At 42.9% G+C, this 16,164-nt stretch overlaps 1 protein-coding gene across 1 annotated transcript in view; it reads left to right on the forward strand.

Moving 5' to 3' along the window:
- The window catches only part of LOC138528228 (extracellular calcium-sensing receptor-like), a 121,922-nt gene extending 106,025 nt beyond the window's left edge, over nucleotides 1-15,897 (forward strand). The window contains exons 6-7 of the mRNA XM_069639684.1: nucleotides 6,801-6,924; nucleotides 14,984-15,897. Coding sequence (XP_069495785.1) covers nucleotides 6,801-6,924; nucleotides 14,984-15,897 — 1,038 coding nt within the window. The remainder of the gene's footprint in view (nucleotides 1-6,800; nucleotides 6,925-14,983) is intronic.
- Nucleotides 15,898-16,164: the final 267 nt, after the last annotated feature.

Raw genomic sequence — 16,164 nt, forward strand, 5'->3', positions numbered from 1 at the left:
CAGCCAGACAATCTTACCTCTCTGTCTTTTCGCTCTCCTATGTGATGATGATGAATATGGAGATGGCTTCATGGATACCTTTCTCAGATTCAAGTCTACTCTTGATAGGTTGCTGGACAGCTTGTATTTCTGGGGTTGTTGCCGGGGCTGTGTGTATCTTTTCCAATTTACTTACAGAGCGTGTAGTGATCTCAACACTTTAACTTCTCTTAATCACTCAATCCATCAATAGATCGCCTTCCTTACATTATTCTCCCCTAACAATTCCTTCTCTGCAGTGGATAGTGTACTGAGCACGCAGCATCGCATCTGTGCCCCAAAATTATATGACAAAGCTGACCCTCTGAACTGTAATTTACTTCTCTACTTTCTCCCTATCATTCCAAATGATAACATTCTAGTGTCACATTAACTTTGACCTAATGCTCTTCATCTAACTTTAATGTAAATCACAGAATCACAGAATTGTGATCACGACTGGTCACAATTCTGGAAGATTCTGAAATTGCTCTTGCCTGGTTGTGTCAAAGGGAACCTTCCTGTCCAACCCTTGAGTTTACAGAGGGGCTGCATTCATTTACCGTTCAACTGTTTTTCCAAACCTCTTCCATTTAATGGACAGTTTGATCATGATAGGACAGAATTCCGGGGGAACAGAACAACTCTTGATTCCTCTCCTGCAGTCCTGCAATTCTAACTATTGCCAACCCCCCCTCAGTGACTGACCTCCCTCACTGGTGTCTGATCTGACAGTTCCCTTCTGCTTACTCCCAACTCGTTGCCCAATCTTCTCCCACCAATGACAGTCCTAACAATGGACTCTGATGCTGCTGTCATGATGCATATGAACATCTCATTTACTAAACTGGGTCCTTCCCTCAGGTTCAGCCTAGTAAAGGAACCATTTCTGTGTCCCACTATGGCCAGGGTCTTGCAGGCATCACAATCTACTAATTTCTGTTTACAGTTGTCTAGCTTGAAAACTATGGCAGATGTAAGAAAGCACTAGGAATGATTAGGTATTAATCAGCACTGTTGATTAATGGAACAACTGTGCTACTTAGTGGCCCTTCTCCTGCCCATCAGTCCCAAACATTCTGTGATACATTTGTTTACCCCTATGTGGAACACTGGCTATTTAGCAGAGTCATGGCTGTGCTTGGACTGTTTAAATTTGTTTCTGTTATCTTATGTTTTCTCTACCTTCTCTTTCTTACGCAAAAGTCAACATCTTCCTGATGTAGCGGCCAGTACACAGACGCAGAGATGCTGTTGCTAGGATAGTGCTATACAGCAGGTCACGCATTGCCTAGTGAAGTTGCATGCATGCACGCGTTCGCGAATGGCTCTGGACCCTGGCCTCATCACCTTTCTGCACACACCTTGTGGTACCAATAACTCACTGCACTCTTTTCCCTTAATGGCCACTGGCTTGTGTGTTCAACAGATGTACGTAGGCAATCCCTGATCACTGTTGCTGGCATGCTTGCTTGACCCTTACCAAAATCCCCTTACTGAGCTGCCAAACCTGCAGGTTTCACCTAACAATGCCACTGCCATGGAGAAATTGCTCAGGCACACTGTGCCAGCATCCTGCATTTAAGCTGCTGTGTTGTTGCCATACAGATCATTGTCAATTGCAGTGACAAGGGAAACAGCTTGAGGGGTAAGTCCTATTTCTTGCATTTCTCTAAGTTACCTCCAGCATACACCGCTTGCCCGCTCATCTCACAAACTCTCACCAGTTGGAACACATGAACTATGACGTTAGAGGTCTAATGGTGTTCAAACTGGTGACACACTGAAACATCATGCAACAGTTCCTTGTTTCCATTTTGGTTTGAAGGCAGAAATGGAAGAGAAAGGGATTAAAAGCATTATGAAAATGTTTTCTGAAAGGGGGAGACAGACTTTAAGGAGCTTCCCAAAACAAGCACAATGCAAAATAAAAATGACACTTTTAGGAAATAAAATGTGAGCACGGCACTGAAAAAGTGCTTTCCGTACAGCACAAGCTGTTCTGCTCTCTTCTAGTGGGCATTAGCCCTGTCCTCCCTCCCACAATTACACCCAATCCAGAGAGATGCAGGAAGTGTACTTGGTCCTCCTTCTATCAGGCCGCTGAACTTCTCCAGAAATTCTATATCTGTGATTGGCTCATTGAATCTCTCCAACAGTTTAGATGACCTGGTGAAGTAGGGCCCATCTGCTAAATCGCATGTGAGAGTTAAGCACAATGTTTTCCTGCAGGCTAGTCCTGCGAGATCTTGCAAACATGCTGAATGCCAAACAGAACATTTAGCTCATATGACTAGTTTAGTCGGGAAGAATGTTCAGTCAACCTTTCCAAAGAGATCCATTAATCATAAAATGTTCCCTGAATTGGAAGTCCAGCTAGGGGCAAATCAACATCAGAAACAATGTTTACTCAAGAGGGCTAAAGATGAGGGGCCTCATTACGACCCTGGCGCTAAGTGGTTAACGGTGCCGTAAAAGGCTGCGGCGCCGTTAACCACTTAGCGCCTTACTACGAGGTCCCTTTGCAGGACCCGACCTGAACGGCTGGTCTAGACCAGTCGTTAAAGTAGGGACACGCAAAGGGACTCTCGAGGTAAGTACGGTACCGCAATTTGCGGTACTGTACTTACCGCCTTCCCCAGTCCCATTGAGCCCTATGGGACAAAAATGGGAATGGGGAAGGGCCAATGTTCAATGGGGAATTACCGCCCCGCCAACCTTGGAATGGGGTGGTAATTCCCTATTGAACATTGGCAGACTTGTTACGATACCGGCACCAACCATGGTGTTAATAGAGCCATGGTTTAGCGCCAGTATCGTAATGAGGGCTGAGGTATTGTGTGGTCTTCCCAGTCCTATCTATGGCGCAACGTCAAATGGGACTATTATGATGCAGGGGGATGTGTTTCATCACTGTATTATTCACCCCGAGACATTTCCTACTAGGTTCCTCTGACTCCATAGGTGGAGCTGCTGGCCTTGGTTGTCTTACTGCATTTTGCTCTTTCAGAGCTTACAGGCTGCGTTTCAAAGGCTTTAATCACAAGTGGATGAGTTGTCTTCTCTTCTGCTCCATACTCTATACTGGTGGCATTGTCAACCTCATCAGTATCCGCAGTGTTTAGAACATCTTTTCTTGTCTGGACTCACATAGGTCATAACCTTGATCAATCTCAACCTACTGGACAGCTCTGCTTCTCTCAATGCTATCAGCCACCAAACCTGGCAAACATTGTGTTACAGGACATTGGATTAAAACAAATTGCATTTTGCTGGACCATTTCACCCCTTACAGACAGGACTGAAAAATCTTTCTCATGGATGATGAAAATTAGATTGAAATTGAACCCAACCAAATCGTAGATTATTATGGTTTGTGCCAGCACGCCACCGAGGTCCCCACCAAACTCCTGACCTTAAGTAGTGACATGTTTCACTGTTCCTACCACTGAGCTCATACCTTGGAATCCTGATTGACAGTGACCTGACAATAACACCACAGGTTAACGCCATTGTAAGAACTGCTTATTTCAACCCTGCATGATCTGATGCATGATGATTTACTATAACTTCCTGCACAAATCAATAGAAGTTATCGCTCTCGTATACTCACAACCAGTCAATCCCAACAGGACCTTTCGGTAGCTCCCAGATTACCTATTGAACAGGCTACATAGAAAACCATTTGCTAGCATTCTTCTGACACTCTGAAGATGAACCGTGTTGATTAGGTGACATAGGCAACGCAGTTTTCGAATTCGTCTCCAGGTTTAACCTCAACAAGTACCTTTGTCTGGATATTCTGATTCTGTGCTCTTTACAACGCCTTGCTCTGTTCATTTATTCTGAAGTGTGCAATCTTCTTGTAGAAAGTCTCTGCATTTGATGGAATATCTTTCTGAGTAATTGTGTGTAGGGCAGCAAAGCAAAGCTGTCAGGCTCATTGGTTGGAAACTCCCAAATCGTAACAGAGTATCTCTGTGTGTTGGCTTAGTGAATTATTTTGAGGTCCAGATTTGTAATGTACTTTAGACTTCAATTCGTTTAAAAGGTTGTGGTGTACAGATGTGTGCTAAACAGGTTTTGTAAATCAGCTGATTGAGTGGGAAATCTCAGCACAACTTCATCAATATATCAGAAACACATTTCTACTTGGTGTCCACATTGTTGTGTTTCTGATGTTGCATACATGTTTTCATAGGCATCCATATATATGTTTGCTGTGGATTAGCAGCTTCCATGTTCATGACTTTCGTGTTTTGGTAAAAATGTGTCCTATATATGAACACATTCTTTGTCATCAACAGGTCTGCAAACTCCAAAAAACAGTAATCAGTAGGTGTCTTTTGGAGTTCTGTTCTTTAATTGATAGTGTATTCAACAACAGTGATGCTCTTTTCATGAGTGATGCCAGTGTGCAGAGGCTCTCTACATCAAGGGTCCCAACCTTTCATGTCAACTATCAAAATATCTTCCTTTAATCGTAGTATTTACTTGTATGTGTCCCAGAAGTAATTGGAAAGATTTAGCACAAATTCTCGCAAGACAGAGTCAACAAACCTTGAGAGAGGCTCTAAAATGGAAACTAATTCCAATACAATTGGTCGTATTGGGAGTTTGTGACAGAATGTTACCTGTGAAGTAGCCTGAGGCTCAAAGTATCATAATTGTGTGCCCAAGAAGCCTGTGTTAGGTGGTCAACATGAAATATAAATCATGTCTGGTTTGACATAGCGTCTCCTGAAATTACACATGTTAACAGCCACTAGAAATTGTTGTCACTGTATTGTCAGTTTGGTGGACAATGTCTCATTCATCACAGTGCCTGTCTTGGATTAAACCATGTGGGCTTGCTGAACCCAAATCAATCAGATTGATCCCACCCATAACGCTCTCCCTGTGATCGCCCTAAAAAGGCTCATTACATCAATCAAAGAAAAGCAACACCCCCTGGGGGCTCAGCTGAGACCTGGTACTTCAAAGGCAGTCCTGTCATTACATTTGCAACCCCTAACCAGGGTGCTGAATACTGGAACACTCTTTGTGTAGGCATGCACAAGAGTAGCCCAGGAGAGAGCTTCAGTACCAGAGGAGTCCCTCTATCTTACACATTGCTGGGGCTCGCCAGCTTTCTCTACCTTCCCTACTTCCTGAACACACAGCACTATTGGTATGACATCAGAGGCAGGGGGCGTGTTACAGCAGCCTGCATTGGGTCTGTAACAGCAGGCTTGGCCTGGACCAAATCACTGTAGGATGTTGTCTGTATAAGAATGGAGGCCCTTCCTTTAATTGATTAATCTCTCTATATATATATATCTTTATTATTTCATAAATGTCTCATGTATGTTTTAAAAGACGCCTTTAAACAACTATTTACTTTTTGGGATCATCAATATCCTTTAGAGTGTACATATATATGTGTATGTGACAAGGGGCAAAGTTGTGTCACAATGGAAGTGGCAACCCAGTTTTCAATGTTTTCAACACAGGAACATTTATAAAGTAATCTTTAAAACAATGCATGAGCCATTTATGAAATAATTAAGATATTCATATTTTTCCTACACCTTGTGACCAATACAGTATTGTTTTTTGTGGTTTTCTCATTTGGTGAAATGACGAGAGGGGATTTGTTGTGTGTGTAAAAGGTATGAAAACCTACATCTTGTGTGCTTATCCTTCTTAGGAATCCTTTATTGCTCCAAGGCTTTATTGACTTCCCTGAACCGGTGAAAATTCCCTACAACACAGATCACTTTAGAAATAAAATGTCTCTGAAGGATTTATTTTCTTTGTCAGCTGAAACAGAGCTAACATTCATTCCATATTACAAAGATTGGCACGGCAATTGCCAGTAGGTAGCCCTGCAACAGTTTATTTCCGCTCCATAGCTAACCGCAGAAAAGGCTCTGGTCTTTTCAACCCACTGTTTGCAGAAACTGTCATCAATCCAAAACTGTTATGAACTTCATACACTCTTAACAACCAACCGTATAAAATGTTTAAGGAGTTCCTCATCATTTAGAACCCTGGGATTTCAGGTTGCTTGTAGGTCATACAAGTTAATTTCCTCTTGCTTGGTCTAAACAGTGCTAATTCTAAAAACAGACTTAGAGATTTTTATATGAAGAAACATATTTTTACATCCTATGTTAGGCTCCAGGAAAGTCACAAAATATATTGTTCATATGGCATGAATGGCATGCATGTCAGAGGTCCTGACACAGACATTGGGCCTCATTACATTGTTGCCGGTCCAGTAGCAACAGTACCGGTAAGCTTGCCGGTACCGTTGTTACCGGACCAGCAAACTACGAGGTCTGGTCATGGGTGCCGGGCAGCCCGGCAGGTCTGACTTACCGGGTCGGAACGGCCCCCGCGAGCAGACCTACACAGGAGCGTCGGCACCGTTGTTAATGGTGCCGGCGCTACCGGCCTTCCCATTCCCATTGAGTCCTATGGAACTCAAACGGGAACGGGAGTGATTTTTACCGGCACCTTGCAAAGGGAAATTACTGGGTCCGGCGTCAGCCGTGCCGTATTTACCGGCAAGGCTACCGCCACCCTTATAATGAGGCCCATTGAGCCAGAGTATAGTGGAGAGCAAGCCCTGATAACTATATAGGTTGACTGCCATGTGGGGATGGGGATGGGTAATGCATACACAATCTCTTTTCTGAATAAGCTACACATATTGTGTCATACATCATAATACAGGTTTGTGCACTATAATCATTTTATTGACCTGAACCTTTCGCCATTACTGTCTCCTCCATAAGGTCCTGCGATCTGTCTGTAGTGAATCCTGTCTACCTGGGTACAGGAAGGCGGCCAGAGAGGGGGAGCCCGTCTGCTGCTATGACTGTGTCCCCTGTTCACAAGGAGAGATCAGCAATGGCACAGGTGATATTACTTTTTTAATGCAGTGCCTGAAGTTTGTAAAATAGTGCTTACAATAGAAGAGACCACCCTTTTTGTTAAAGGTGGCCTCTTTTATTACTAACTTCCTTCCATGCCAATATGTACCATGCATGTGATGCTGGCATTTGGAGATAAACACTTATTGTTGAAAATCGGATGTTTCCTGTGAGGTTCCTTTACTCATGTTCCTTGTAAGGACACGGCTGCCACAACCGGCATCCATGTGCTCAGTAGAAAGTTGCAGGCATGCAAACTGACTAAATATCTCATGAGTCCAAGATGTTCAGTGAAGAAGAAAGTCTCACCTTTCTACTTCAAACTTAGAAATGCAGAAAAGCCTCTAAGAATACTGGGAATGGAATTCCAGAGTCCGGGAGCAAGATAACTGAATGATCTGCCACCTGTTTGCCACCTGTACCATGTGGTCAACCGTTAAATGGTGATTGGCTCTTCTGAATGTGCAGAAGGAGGTATATCATTTTGGCATTTCAAGAATGAATCTGGGTCCTTGACAGTGGAATGCAACGAATCTCAAATTCAGAGAGGAACTGGAAGCCAATGTAAGGATCGACGTGGCTGAATCCCCTCAGGTATTGCTTATAATGGGGGGTGCTGTGGAATTCTGAAGACATTGGAGCGCCTGGATTGCCAGGGCTGGAAGTGCCAGGCACAGCTAATTGCCTTTCTTTTGTTACTGGTCCACAAGTGGGATTGACTGTACACTTGCTGTTATCTGAGGCATCAGAGATATCTTGCAGTCCAATGTGAACTCCAAATTCTTGACCTGTAGTGATGTGAAGGTCAGTCGCCCAGGTCAGAGGACCTGAAGAACGATTTCTAGAGCATGGTATGTTGTCTGATTGTTACAATTTCAGACTTAGGTGCATTTGGTATTTTAAAAGAAAGTACTATTCATCCATGTATTAATGGCTACCAAACAGTCCAAGAGAGAGAGGAGACAGGATACAGGGCGACAGGATCCAATCATTTCATGACGAGTTGAGCATTGTTGTCATGAATATGGAGTTCTGTCCCTTCCCTCCAGCCTCTTATCAGGTTGAAGAGAGGAAGAATACACATATGCAGAAGAAGCGGCAGGAGGTTTAAGGCTTGTGCAGGCCTGACATCAGATGTGACAGGTGGAAGTGAGACGGCAGACATTTGCTCCAGCAGCAAGGAAAACATTAATCCCAGTGCCAGGTGCATTACACAGAAAGTGTCCATTGGTAGCAGAATGATATTGGCAGTAGTGTTAAATGTTGCAGACAGATCAAGGCAGAATACAGTGGCTGTATTCTCTGAGGACGCCTTGGTCTCTTTTGTAGACCTTAACAATGTTTGTATGGAATCCAAAAGATTATTGCAGTCTACATAGTCTTGCAATTGTAAGGTCGTCACCTTTCCAAACCATTTTGCAGGATATGACAGCGTTTAAATCCTGCCATAGTATTTCAGATCCCCAATATCGGCCAGGTCTTTCTTAAGTAATGTTGTAACTATGTCATTGCATCATGAGGGGAGAGACGCAGCATGTTGGAAAGATTAATTCATCATCTGGAAGAGAGGATTGGATATAGCAAAGTGCTGGAGGGTTCATTGAACAATTGTCAAGACAGGGATCGAAGACCAAGCCCAAGGACTTGCTGTTTCTTACAATCTGCATGGATTGTTGCATGAGAATAGGACATTAGGCAGCACGCTTGTGATCAGTTGTTGTTCTCACTATAGCATTGTCTGCTATATTGATCTGAAGGCCCTTACAGTATTGATTAGTGTGAATATAATTGCATATTTGCCTGATTTTCTTGTGGGAGAAGCTGGCTAGTTGTTTGCTTAATTCCAAAGAAAAGGTAATTCTTTCACTCAATGTTTGAGAGGCCTGTACCACACTAGTTTAAAGAGTTCTTTCTGCATTGTACTGGCATTGAAAATGCAATCATTATAATATTGTCCTTTTTAAAGACAGATCATTTTTATAATATGGTTAGCAAGATTCATTTTAGCAGTCAGGTCAAAAGATGTTCAACAAAGTATTTCAAATTGTCTTTTTTCATCGTAATGCCTCCTGTTTTAGGAGTAATTCATTTCACAGATAGCTTCTTTACTCCATGTCTTAAAGACCTTTTGGTGTCAGAATGTCAATACATTGATTGAGTCAGCTATTGAAATTTCCCATTGCATCGGATAGAAGCGCATGAGAGTCTAGGAAATTGCTTACTTGTGAGAGATATTTTCCATGTGTGTACTATTTGGCCAGGAGACTTGCATAGTGTTTTGCTTTACTTTACACAGTTCTTCCTGGTCTCCTTCAAAAGAGGGCACTGGCTTTCGGTACAAATATTTCCCAGCATGCATCACACATTATTCATTACTCTTTGAGTTCTTCATACACTGATGCTGAGTCTTAGGACCACATTTCCCAGCCGGCAGTTCATATGACATTTGCGATTGTTTCTAGGTCGTTGGACTACATTTCCTACATGTAACTCAAGTGAATCCTCACTATCTCTTTTGCTGGGGCACTTGATATCCATCTCACATCCTGGGTCAGACTCCTCCTTCGTGTCTTCAAAGTCATCTCTATTACAGGCTTCAGTCAATGTCTACTCAATAATCCACTTTCTTCTGTCCTCATCATATTTTTTCAAAAAGATTCTTCATGCCAGTGCTCTATTTGTTTTAACCTCTCCTTTTTCAGTGTTGGATCTCCACTTTGTCACTGGGTAGTTACAACATCAACAAGCCCTCTGTTTTTTTGATTTGTACCTTGTTCTACCTCCTCTGTCCTCCTCCTTCAAAGTTATCTTTCCATCACTGGTGTCTGATTTATTATGCAACTTCTCCTCTCGTGATAGTTCTACTGCTGATGGCATCTCTCCTCCAGGCAGTGATTCCCAAGTTATTGGGAACTTCAGGCAACCTTTCCTACTCTGGTTATCCATGCATGTATTTGGTCCACATGATCAACAAAAGGGAAGGCAACTCCAACTTGTACCTCTGTCTCTGTTAATTCAGCACGTCACCACATATCTCCACTCCTGACTTCTACATCAAACGTTTCTCGGGGAAAGGAGTGGGGAAGCAAGTTAAAAACAGCTGATTTCTGATTGAGATTCCCACTCTGATTCCTTTCCACTCCTGCTCGTTTCCACTTAAACTGCTTCACGAGTGGTCAGGGATATCTGGTGTAGCTCTGAAATGGTAGACAGGCTTTCGTAAGCATTTGGGAATCTCTCTAAATGGTTTCATTTTAAAGAGTATAGTGAGTCAAGCATGGTTAAAGAAATATGACTCTGTCTATCTCGCACCCATTTGATGCAGTTGATCGATCATTACTGTCGGCAAAACTAAGAAATTGGGGGATTCCAGAAAGACTCATGTGGCTAATTATTGGGTTGTATGCAGAGTTCAATGTGCTAATTAGGTTAGACCAGAGAGGAACCCTCTGTCGTAAAATAGCAAACTTTAGAGCAGTCTGGCAGGGTTGCGTTTTGCCACTCTGCCTGTTGAACCTCTATATGTCTGAGGTAGGTGCTTACTTGTCCCTGGTCGCATTTGACACTCCAAAAATGTGTAACCAGAAACCAGTGTCGATGGCTTATGCAGACAACTTTCTTTTATTTGATTGTTCGCAGCTTGTGTTGCAATGTCTGCTCACTACTTTTGTTGGTTTCGAAACCTCCCACGCCTAAAAGTAAACCCAGATAAAACTAAAGTCCTGCATTGCACTGCTAAGAAGAAAACCTATAAATGTCATGGCATATTGATTCAAATGTGATTGAGCAAGTTTCCTATATCTGGTATTTCCAATCACTGCAAAGTCTGAGAAGTGCCACCTTACGGACTGCTTGAGGGCTTGTGCAGTTGCTCCCACAAAAAAGCTGTGCAGGGCTGATTTAAGGTATGGAACATTCTCAATGGTGCCTGTGGTAAGATTTTATGAGGGGAAGATAGAGCCAAAGATTTTATATGGTGCTGAGATTCTGGCTACGTGGGTTGTACACTTTGTGCCAGTTTTAGAGGAATTGATCTGTATACATCCCTTAGGGTTCTGATTGTGTGCTTTTGGCTGCCATGAGGTATGAACTCGGTTTAATTTTATTAAAAGTAAGAGCCTACTGGAAATGTTTTTCTTTTTATTATTTATTTATTTATATTTATATAGCGCGCAGACAGCCCAGGGGCATTGATTATAAAATGTTATGCCCAAAAAAGGAATCTTTATATGCATATCTACACACCAGCGATAGATGGTTTTCCATATCTTGCGTCAATCTGCTTAGTGAAATTGGTTTAGCGACTGTGATCTGGCTTCTAATCGAGGGAAGGTGGAGCAGACCTTATTTAGAGCCGACTGGGTAGCCAGAAAGAATGCACGCATCCGAATCCTTGAATCATTTGAGAGGTGACCATAAATGAGTTGGTGTCTTGGCTCCATATCTTGCCATATATCCTGATGGGAAAACCAGGTGCTCTTTCCTCCGCTTTAGGTGGAATTTGATATTCACCAGGGAAGTCTTGGTTCGATATGGCTCGATGCGGGCAGAGCAGGTAATCTGTCCCTTCTCTACGTGTGGAAAACAACCTGATCATCTTAAACATCTTGTGTTATCATGTGGAGCCATCCAGGGTAAAAGAACAATCTTTTTAAAGAGACTTTTTAATGGTTTTTTTCTGGGAGATGAGGAGACTGTTTGGCTGGCTTGACAACTTCAACAGTACTGGTTCTAGTCGGTTTTATAAATAGATTACAATTGGAGCTTTCCAATATCAATCTTGCACTTCAGGAATTCAGTTTGCAGTTTGAGAATTTATGCCTTATTTTAGAAATTGTATTGCACTCTTTTTTATCAATTGATTACATTTAAAAAAATGTATCTTTATATTGAAAATTGTATTTACCTTAACTAATATGTTTTGTTAACCTTTCAGCATGTTGGATGAACTTAAAACCTCTGCTTTAGTTATGGATGTAATGTTGAAATATGTGTTGTTTTTTTGTTTTGCTTGTAGGTCTTTTTTTGGTGTTTATGTTAAAGGTTATTGTATAACCATACAACAGTAATTACAAAAATACATTTAAAAAGTCAAAACTTTGCTGCAGTGGACAGCCAAAATCGCAGGACGGAATTGGACCAGGTGCAAAACAACTTGGGCACGAAGGGTTGACTCGATTTCCGGGAGGAGCCTGGGCTTAATACGTCCACTGGTTTTTAAAATAAAATACCAAATTTATAGCTGTATAAATGAAAAAGACACATTTCTTTTTGTTCAATGAGAGAGGGATTCGCAAACATTTTCAAAATATTGGCTAATGTTCAAAATCAAAAAGTTGAAAAAATGCCTTTTGTAGGGGGGAAAAGGATGAAATGGCATCTGGCCAGAGGTGGAACACCATGGGAAATTGGGGAGATCCAGGCGCTTAGGTCCAAGTTTAGAGCTCAAATGTGTTTGAATATTCGCCATAATGTTCGCATATTCAGGTTTACTTTTCATATTCGGGTGGGTTTTTTCGTTGCATATTCAGGGATATGGTAGAAAACAGGACAGGGAAATAAAAATGTGTCACACGGATAACCGCTAATGTATGGCATCATTTTTTATATTCAGGATTATTTCTAGTCCATTGCTAATGTTACCACGGTTATGGGAAAGAAGTTAATAAAGAGAGAGTTAAAACTACGATTAATATAAAAAAGCGGAATATTACAGCTACAGTGAGGTGTGGGGTAACCTAGTGAGGCAACATGTTAAGGGGTGCAATATGTCCCGGGCTCACTGGCCAGAGCCGAGGCCACATAGTGGTTCCAATAGAAACATATTGGGAGAGCATGTCCAGTGGAAATGGCCAAAGGCCTTGGCTAGTGGGTCGGTAGTGGTCATTGGGCCCAAAAGACATGCATAATGGCAACAGCTAAAGGCTGTGGCCGCCTAGTGGCTCCAAAACAAACATATTCCGGGAGCATGTCCAGTGGAAACGGCCAAAGGCCTTGGCTAGTGGGACGGTAGTGGTCAATGGGCCCAAAAGACATGCATAATGGCAACAGCTAACGGCTGCAGCCGCCTAGTGGCTCCAAAAGAAACATATTCTCGGAGCATGTCCAGTGGAAACGGCCAAAAGCCTTCGCTAGTGGGACGGTAGTGGTCAATGGGCTCAAAAGACATGCATAATGGCAACAGCTAAAGGCAGCAGCCGCCTAGTGGCTCCAAAAGAAACATATTGGGGGAGTATGTCCAGTGGAAACAGCCGAAGACATTGGCTAGTGGGTCGGTAGTTGTCATTGGGCCCAAAAGGCATGCATAATGGCAACACCTAAAGGCTGCGGCTGCCTAGTGGCTCCAAAAGAAACACATTGGTGGAGCGTGTCCAGTGGAAATGGCCGAAGGCCTTGGCTAGTGGGTCGGTATTGATCATTGGGCCCAAAAAACATGCATAATGGCAACAGCTAAAGGCTGCGGCCGCCTAGTGGCTCCAATAGAAACATTGGTGAGCATGTCCAGTGGAAACGGCCGAATGCCTTGGCTAGTGGGTCGGTAGTGGTCATTGGGCCCAAAAGACATGCATAATGGCAACAGCTAAAGGCTGCGGCCGCCTAGTGGCTCCAAAGAAACATATTGGGGGAGTATGTCCAGTGGAAATGGCCGATGGCCTTGGCTAGTGGGTTGGTAGAGGTCATTGGGCCCAAAAGACATGGATAATGGCAACAGCTAAAGGCTGCGGCCACCTAGTGGCTCCAAAAGAAACTTATTGGTGGAGCATGTCCAGTGGAAACGGCTGAAGGCCTTGGCTAGTGGCCGGTAACACAAAACCCTTGAAATTCACTGAATTGTTTTTTAGTTAAGGTGCAGATGTAATGCAACAAAATCCTTGAAATTCAGCAGTTGGGGGAAGTCATGACCATCTTGACTCGGCGCGTTGTTGTTGTAAAGCCCATGAGCGCATACATATTATAAGAGTAGGAATTCACAGTGACTTACACAATAGCATTATGGGGGACATAGCATTATGGGGGATATCAATGGGAGCACACCAAGCTTAACTGGCCATGATTATCCACATCCTCTGAATTTCAAGCGTTGTGGTGCGTTAAATCTGTGCAACTTTACTGCACCTTGACTACGTCTTTTTCATTGAATACATATTTATAGAACATTTACCGTTTGGGTAGCTATTGTTATTACGTCACACTCCTCCTGAGAGTAGCCTGCCCTTGGTGCCACAAAAGACAGAATAATGATTTCCATTGGCAACGTCTGTTTTACCTTTTTTGATAGTGATCACTGCTGGTATTGTTGTAGTGAGCGGCTGGGTAGCCAGTTTAGCCATTACTCATCCCTGTACTCCTGCAGAACGGTTGTCATTTTGTCACAGAGAGAGAAGAAGATTTTGGGAAGAGCAGTATTAAAGAAAGATAGTTGCTTAAGGTAAAGAGTGCATATAAAGTGGGTATGCGAGAGTGGTGGGAAGCGGGTGCACAGAAGAGAGAAGGTCCAAAAGGGAAGAGAGTAATAGGAAGAGGAGAACAGAAGGAAGAGTCAGAATGGAGCAAAAATGTAAGAGGAGAGAGGAACATAGAGACAGGAGAGTGAGAGGAGAGGACGTGAGGACTGGGCATAAGAGAACAATACATTGATATTATGGATCCAGACTAAGGGATCGAGGGATGAGAAAAACGGGAATCGAGTCAAACCCATAAAGTAAGAGGGGAAGAGACATGAGAGAATCGTCTTAGGACTAGAGAATGAAACCATATAGAGTGTTTGAAATATGTGTTAACATTTAAGAGGAATGAGGAGGGTTTAACATTTTGGGCAATTTGCCTAGAAGACATGTTATCTTGAAACAGCACTAGGTTTGTATAGCACAGACGTGAGTTGACTATCATCCTGGTTCTGGAGATCACAGGGAAGGGGTACATAGGGGAAAGACATGCTAATCTGCAGGAATGTCATGTGCCTCTCATTTCTGGTGAGATCCTTGGAATAGTTATTTTCTAAGAATATCATAAAACTCAGTTAACAATGTTGTGTCCTGTTTCAGATGCAGTCACATGTCTAAAATGTCCAGACATGCAATGGCCCAATGAGAGACGTGATGAGTGCATCGATAAGTTGATTGAGTTCCTCTCCTACGAAGAGCCTCTTGGGCTGATCCTTGTAATCACTGCCAGTTTAGGAGCTCTTTTGTCTGCATTTATCTTGTGTATCTTCATCAAGTATCAAGACACTGCCATAGTCAAAGCCAGCAACCGCGGTCTTAGTAACTTTCTCCTTTTCAGCCTTTTTCTCTGCTTCCTCTGCATCTTCATATTCATTGGTCAACCCAGAAAGCTCACCTGCATGCTTCGACAGACTGTCTTTGGGATCATTTTTTCCATCAGTGTCTCATCTGTTCTGGCTAAAACTGTCATTGTTGTCATTGCTTTTAAGGCAACAAACCCCAATAGCCCTGCACGGAAGTATCTTGGATCCAGGACACCAGTCTGCCTAGTCATCTTCTGTTCTCTGGTTCAAGTTATTATCTCTGCAGTCTGGATGATGACTTCTCCTCCATTCCCAGAACTCAACCTGAAGTCCACAAATGAAAAGATAACATTTGAATGCAATGAAGGAGATGCCATCTTCTTCTACTGCATGCTGGGATACATGGGCCTCCTCGCCACCATCAGCTTCATCGTGGCCTTCCTCTCCAGGAATCTCCCTGGAAGCTTCAACGAGGCCAAGCTGATCACCTTCAGTATGCTGGTGTTTGTCAGTGTGTGGATCTCCTTCATCCCAGCGTACCTGAGCACGCGGGGGAAGTACATGGTGGCCGTGGAGGTGTTTGCCATCCTCTGCTCTAGTGTTGGGCTGCTCGGCTGCTTATTCTTTGCCAAGTGCTACATCATTCTGATAAAACCTGACCAGAACAACAAAAAACATATGGTTGGCAAAACACATGTTGGCAATATTTAAAACTGGATAACTTTTTTTTTAATTTGTTTTTATTTTAATGATGTGTAGGCACACAGTTAGTAATGATACCTCTTAAATTAGACATACTGACGGCCAGCCCCGAGGCAAAGGATGATGCTGGAGACCTTCTCTTTCATACATGGCAAAGAGGAGATAATAGATTCCACAAAATTCTCCATCAAGTCAAGAACATTGATCATCAGGGAAGGTACTGTGTTGGCCGATCAATATTAAATGGTGCATATTTCCAGGAAGACTCCAGTGGTT

Source organism: Ambystoma mexicanum, chromosome 7q (genome assembly GCF_040938575.1).
Source record: "Ambystoma mexicanum isolate Mex_15411 chromosome 7q, UKY_AmexF1_1, whole genome shotgun sequence".
Classification (NCBI taxonomy): domain Eukaryota; kingdom Metazoa; phylum Chordata; class Amphibia; order Caudata; family Ambystomatidae; genus Ambystoma; species Ambystoma mexicanum.